Source organism: Neodiprion virginianus, chromosome 7, assembly GCF_021901495.1.
Source record: "Neodiprion virginianus isolate iyNeoVirg1 chromosome 7, iyNeoVirg1.1, whole genome shotgun sequence".
Taxonomy (NCBI): Eukaryota; Metazoa; Arthropoda; class Insecta; order Hymenoptera; family Diprionidae; genus Neodiprion; species Neodiprion virginianus.
Window position 1 is genome coordinate 22,343,800 of NC_060883.1, and position 6,638 is coordinate 22,350,437.

Here is a 6,638-nt window from a genome sequence, read left to right on the forward strand (position 1 = left end):
GTATCTGTAGAAAAGAAAGTGGAAGAATAAGTTACATTTAAACAATAGTATTTGAAGCTGTATATTTTAAGAGTTACCAAACCAATGATTTTCATTCATTATAATACTTTATGCCATCCTTCTACTAAATTAAATTAATTCGAATATTAAAGCTACACACAAAAAAAAGACAGAAATCTTAACGTACAATAAAAAACATAACTAAAACAGATGTCAATTAAAAAAACAAATTAAATTATCACGAGTAGATGAAATAATAGTTATAAGTTATGAGATTTATTTTTATCGTCACTAAAGGAACACTTCAAGGCTTTAGATATCCGTTTGGAGAAACTCGTACTGACTCTGTACTTGATCCAATATAATATTTTATTCAGCATAGTTTTTCAATAAGTCTTTGCTAAGGCAGGTATCCAAATGTTGGTTCATAATATTTTCCTTAATGAACTTCATACAAATGGGGCATGGAAAACTTTGTTCTTTCGGTTGGTCACCATTTGTATTTTCGGCGTCGTTTTCTTCAAATTCAGGAATGGAATCATCTGTGAAGGCAGATCCAATGCATGCTTCCAGATGATCGCTCAACGTCACACCTGGATCAATAAAATCGTCGCAAACGAGACACTTTCGTTTGCCATCAACGATTGGCGGGCTCAGAAGGATGTCTGAACCACTTGAGTCGTCTATAACAATAGGACTAGATTCTATATTTATTTTACTAGCATGAGACGAGTCATCCAGATTGTTATTTCTATTTTTGAACGATTTTGGAGTACTGTGATTTCGATCGCTAGCTGAGGCAGATATTAAACATTCGTCAAGATGATCGTTAAGCTTGGACATGCTCACAGGTTTATCGCACACAGGACACTTTGTTTTCTCCGGAACTTTTTCACCATCTATCTTTGGCATTTTGTTGCTAGTCATAACAAGACTGGTACTTTTTCGTTTGTTTGGCGTTTCACACAAATCAACTATCTCACTGTTCATTGCAATACCATTACCATTCTTTAATTCAGGTTTTATAATCGTGGGTTTTTTTGATTCGAACGCCTTTGAAGAAGGAAACTTATCCAGCAGATTGCTTTTTCCACATCCAGAACCGCCGAGAACTCCGTTTGAACGAAATTTCGGAGTCTTGGTACTAGCATTTGAGGTCGTTGGAGCATTTACCAAATTGCTCGGACCTCCTGTGCCCCATCCGTGAATATTGTTGGAAGTATTCCCAAGTTTCGTAAATGTAGAGGGATGACTTGATGATGGGACAGCCTTGCCAACAGTTTTAGAAACGATATGATCATTCGTTGATTTCTTTGGCGGTGCAACTGTCTTCAGAGGTGTATGGTTTTTGGGATTGTCAGGTTTGGTAAGCCAATCTGAGATATCTTTCGATTTTACAATATCGGGAAGTTTCTTTCCAGCAGACTTTTTTCCCTTTGCTGGTTCTTTCTGAGGCTCTTTAACCTTTATAAATTGTCCGCCACATGTCTGCTGGTGCATTTTCCACCAGTTATCGTTTGGCCCAGGGGCTCGATTCATTGCACGCCTCACAGTACCAAAATACGGGGCCCGTTTTTGGCAGGGACCATTGCAGCGCCACCAATGCTGTTGATATAGTCTCACCTCATCGTGAAAATCATGATATACCTAAAATTAGAATTTACATTAGAGTCGAGATGTTTGTAAATTAGCGAAACTAAAGTATCCATTCGTCATTTGACGAACAATTCTCTCCGTGATTTTACATGTTATTCAAGTAATTAGTCCAATCACGATCTCTAAGTACAATTTTGATACCACATACGCTTATGTCTGTTCCAGCCTCCTTGTTTATCCGGTACATGTGTTTGTGGAACTCTGGACCATGACCATCCCTGTCCCTGTTATTGTTTGTGAGAAATAAATATCCGTGAATCATTTCGTGCTGAAAGATAAAAAAGTAAATAAAGCGGAGCAGTGATTTTAATTGATGAAATATTGAAAGGGCAGTTTTAAACAATAAATTTTCTCCTCATCACCATAAAATCAGTAAACCAATTTCATATCTCACCAGAAGTGTTTCAACAAGGTCTTTCCTGGGCCGTAATTTGAGAAGAGGTGCACTCAATGTAATTATACACTGTTTATTTCGTGGGTGAAACGAACACACACCGGCGCATCTGTAAGAATAAAAAGAAACACGATTCTAAAGTTATTTTCAGTTGAAAAACTTATGTCAATGATTGAGGAATTGAGCAAAATCTCACGTCGTCATTCTTTTGCTCCATTTAACCTCAACAGGCAACAGCTTATTCCAGAAATATCTTGTATTGAACTGTACAAACAACGTATAAATATTCGGAGTTGGATCGATCAGCTCCAGAGTGTGATCTACCATAGTTCTAGGAATGTACTCCTTTCCCTGCGCCTGAAAATAAAAGACAATGAAAATGAACATCGAGGCGCAAACTTTCTTGTAGGCTTGGTACAAATTTGGTTGTATGTGAAACGCAGCTCGATTATCTGTGAAACATTTTCTTCTGTACACGTTGCGGCAAGCCTTTTGCAACGAGTCTCCAACTGACAGTTCGTAGCGACACGAGCGCAGCTGAATATGATATGATCTAATTATTTTCAACGAGGGGAAATTTTATTCTTCAATTACATTTTTTGGGAGAATCGCGTTCTCCGTGACGCCGACGTTGTTGTTCAGCCTCTGGTGTATTTCCAGGGCCAAAGTTATGTCGCCGACGTTATTCATTGCTAACCTCGCAATGTTATTCTATCATCCAAAATCAGAAAATCTCAAAGTAGCATTTCGGGAATTGTCGAGGAATCGATCAGCCGTTTTCAACGGAAATTTAAACGCTTGACACTCGACGATGTTTGATTCAATTCGTAGCGTTAAAGGTGAAAAAAACCGATTCCGCGCGACGCGTTGACAACGAAATCCATTTAAATATCCCTCATGCGTTTGACGGACTGACGTCGATTCGTCATGAAGGTGCCCGCGAGTCAAAATTTTGAATAGGAAAATTTTGATTAAATCTTGACATAAATAATTGACGTGCTCCAACACATGCAGAAAACACTATTGCTTTTAATCGCAGCTTTATAATCATACAACATGCGTCCGTAATAAAAGCACGTCAATTATTTATTTCACGTCTCAATCGAATTTCGATCAGAGTTTCAATCCTTTTCAAAGTTTCGGCTTGCGGCCGCCTGAAGAGTGTTGCGGACACCAAACACGACGAATTCTGTTGACATATCGAGCTTATACACGTGAAGGTAGCATACCACTGATCGTTAAATGTAGCTACTTCATTCTGTTCATTCTGTTGCGGGACCACGAACTATCAACTAGACGAAGCTCACAGAAGTCCACAATTTTCCTGTTGGGGCCCCTGGGCGCGACGAATGATATTTCTCGTTGGTGGGATTTAACCAGGTGTCCAGGTAATCACTGCCCAATTAGTCCTGAAAATGTCAAGATTAATCAAGTTCGATGCCAAGTTTATTGACTGTCAATTTTTATCTCCGATTTCCAGCTCCACAATTAACCAGCGAAATAAGGTTTCGAGGTTAACATGAATAATCAACAGCTAGGGAGCTTGATAAAATGGTTGGACACATTCGAGTTGCAAGCAGCTCATTCGACCCCGGAGGATATCAGTGACGGAGTAGCTATGGCTGAGGCCTTGGCCCAGATAGCACCTGAATGGTTTACCGCTGTTTGGCGCTCCAAGATAAAGACAGAAGTGAGTTCAAACTGGCGTCTAAAAGTTAGCAATTTAAAGAAAATCATTGAGGCTGTTACCGAATACTATGTAGAATGCCTGAACCAGCAGTTATCCGGCTACGTCAAGCCAGATGCAACCAAAATCGGCGAACACTGTGACCATAACGAGCTCCGCAGGTTGTTACAGCTGATTTTGGGATGCGCCGTTAACTGCAATCAGAAACAACAGTATATAACTAGAATAATGGGTATGGAGGAGGTTGTACAGCAAGTTATCATGCAGAGTATTCAAGAACTCGAAGGTTGCATGCAAGGTCCGAGGCTCAGCCTGGGGGCTAGTCTTAATTTTGAGTCGTTAGATTTTGGGGATGGCACTCAGCAGAGACTTTTGGTCGAGTTACAAGCTGCTATAGATTCTAGGGACCAGTTGGCCCAGCGTTGCCACGAGTTGGACCAACAGTTGTCTCTTCTGCAAGAAGAGAAAGCTGGTCTGATCGCTGAGACTAAAAAACTACAGGAGCGGCTAGACGAGTTTGAAAATCCTGAGGATTCTGGGTCCAGTTTGAAATACTCTGGGCTTAGGAAACAACTGGAGAGTCTAAAGGATGAGATGTTCAAAATGGAGTCATCCAGAGACGATTATAGACTCAAGGTTGAACTTCTGGAGAAAGAAGTTTTGGATCTTCATTCGAAACAGGAAGATTTACAAAAAGCTGCTGACAAGGCTAATCACCTCAAAGACGAGGTTGACGCACTCAGAGAAACTGCCGACAAAGTTACCAAGTATGAGTTGACGATTGAATCTTATAAAAAAAAAATGGAAGATCTGAGCGATTTGCGAAGACAGGTCAAGATTCTTGAAGACAAAAATATGGAGTATGTTCAGGCTAATATGGAATACGAAGAAGAGGCGAAACGGGCTTCCATGTTAAGGAATCATTTAGAATTGTGCAAGAAGCAGCTGGCCGAAGTAAATCGTAAGCTTGACGAGGAAAGTAACAAATCGGACAAACTTCAATTTGAGTCTAAAAAAATGGAGGCAAAATTGAACGCTGTTCAAAGAGAGAGAGACAGACTGATTATCGAGAGGGATGCCTTGAAAGAGAACAACGAGGAATTGAAATGCACTCAGCTACAGGCTGCTGAAAATTCTGCTAAACCGTCAGACGTCGATGCAGTTGAGAATACGGAAATGATACCTCCAGAAGTGAAAGAAAAGTTGTTACGCCTTCAGCATGAAAATAAAATGCTCAAACTCACTCAGAAGGGAACCGAGGATAAAGTTCCCTCTGTTCAAGCTCTGCTCGATGATTCTGCAGAGATATTAAACACTTTGAGAGGTCAGAATCGGAAGGCTAACCAACGTATAATTGAGCTTGAAAATCAACTTGAAGAAGTTAAAGAAAGTCAAGTGGGTGGTGAGAGCAAAGGCGACAGTGCCGGGTTGCAGAAAAAAATCAATCAGCTGATGGAGGAAGTTCGGAGGCTGCAAATCGAGTGCGAAAGACTGAACGTACAGCAAGAGGAACGTGAGGCTACGATCCAATCTCAGAAACAGAAAATCTTCACGCTGCAGGAAAGTCTCACTAGAAAAGAATGCGAAAATGCAGCATTAGACGACCGCCACAAAAAGTATGTCGAAAAAGCAAAAAATGTTCTCAAAAGTCTGGAACTGAAGCCGATTGCTTCTTCTAGCTCAGAGTTACTGATGCTTCGCAATCAAGTAATGGAGAAGCAAAAAATTATTGAAGAAATGGAGAAATCTTACAAAGAGAATAAACTTCTCAAGGAAATGGAAGAAAAATTGATGGTCACTGCTTTTCACCGACTGGGTTTTGCCTGTCATAAAGAAGCAGTTGACCAGCATTTAGCTGCGCTTGGCGCTGGTCAAGGACAATCATTTTTAGCTAGACAACGACAGCCTTCTGCACGCAAAGCATTCCATCCGTCATATAACTCTAAGTAAAATTACGCAATGTCCTGATGCAATTCACAGTGCAAGTTTCAATGAATTTTTGCATCTGCTGATTCATTGAAGTGACTTCAATTTTCATGGAGGCTGCCTTTATAACGAATTCTGTATTTTAGAACCGACTTGTAAAGCTTCGCTCTAAACTGAGATGAAAGGTTCTATTTTATGGAATGATTATAAATAATGTATGCAAAGAAAATGTTGACTCAGGTTACAAACAAGTCAAGAATGCCTCACACTGGTAGCGTGTCTGTATGTTGAAACATATATGAAGACAATTTTATAACTGTAAATAATGGTATAAGGTTGCATTTTCATTTTATAAAAATGTAACTTATTTCCATGAAAGTTTTTATACGCTTGATGACTTGATAAGTTGCTGAATGAGAAAGTTATATACAGGGATTTATCCTAATTGAAATGAAAAAAAGGAAGAATTAGTATCTATTCATTTGAAATTAGATAATGAATTTAAAGCAACGACTTCAAATTTTTTCACAAAACCGTTTATATACAATTACTGGACTGGAACATTTCCGGTGTTCAATGTGCACAGGAAATGTCAGAAATTTCCAGAATTGAGATCTATTTTGTCTTGTTTTTTAAAATTGTTTTAAAATCTATGTAAAATAATAGTAAAAAATTTGATATACATATGATTGCTAAAATCGTATGTAGTTTGAATTGTAGGCAATCCGATTTGAGTGCTGATTATTTTGTTTCATTTTATTTGTAGAATATTTTAACGTACGTTATTATCGCACTATTTTTAATGCTATGTTATACGCGGTTTGCGAAGCTTATTAAGATTCATATACATATTCTTGAATTAAGCTTGTACTTACGAAATTTGTAGTAATTTTTATTTATGTTGAAACTGATCTATTCTATGGTTTTTCTAACTACTAGTATAAATAAACTACAATATTTTAGGAATGTAATGAA

The 6,638-nt window shown here is 38.6% G+C and overlaps 2 protein-coding genes across 3 annotated transcripts; one reads left to right on the forward strand and one right to left on the reverse strand.

Annotated features, from left to right (window-relative positions):
* Nucleotides 1–40: 40 nt before the first annotated feature.
* Nucleotides 41–3,415, reverse strand: LOC124309547 (DNA-dependent metalloprotease dvc-1). 2 transcript variants are annotated; one of them, XM_046773254.1, is made up of 5 exons: nucleotides 3,280–3,415; nucleotides 2,247–2,407; nucleotides 2,051–2,159; nucleotides 1,805–1,924; nucleotides 41–1,647 (listed from the first exon to the last, which is right to left on the reverse strand). In XM_046773254.1, the coding sequence occupies exons 2-5, from the start codon at nucleotides 2,375–2,377 to the stop codon at nucleotides 370–372; spliced, it is 1,638 nt and encodes a 545-aa protein (XP_046629210.1). In that variant the 5' UTR covers nucleotides 2,378–2,407; nucleotides 3,280–3,415; the 3' UTR covers nucleotides 41–369. The 2 variants fall into 2 exon arrangements, with proteins under 2 accessions (XP_046629210.1, XP_046629209.1); XM_046773253.1 differs by lacking the exon at nucleotides 3,280–3,415 and adding an exon at nucleotides 2,645–3,127.
* On the forward strand, nucleotides 3,297–6,629 carry LOC124309543 (protein Hook homolog 3). Its single transcript, XM_046773244.1, has 2 exons — nucleotides 3,297–3,438; nucleotides 3,531–6,629. Exon 2 carries the CDS (start codon nucleotides 3,570–3,572, stop codon nucleotides 5,685–5,687), a length of 2,118 nt encoding a protein of 705 aa, XP_046629200.1. The 5' UTR covers nucleotides 3,297–3,438; nucleotides 3,531–3,569; the 3' UTR covers nucleotides 5,688–6,629.
* Nucleotides 6,630–6,638: the final 9 nt, after the last annotated feature.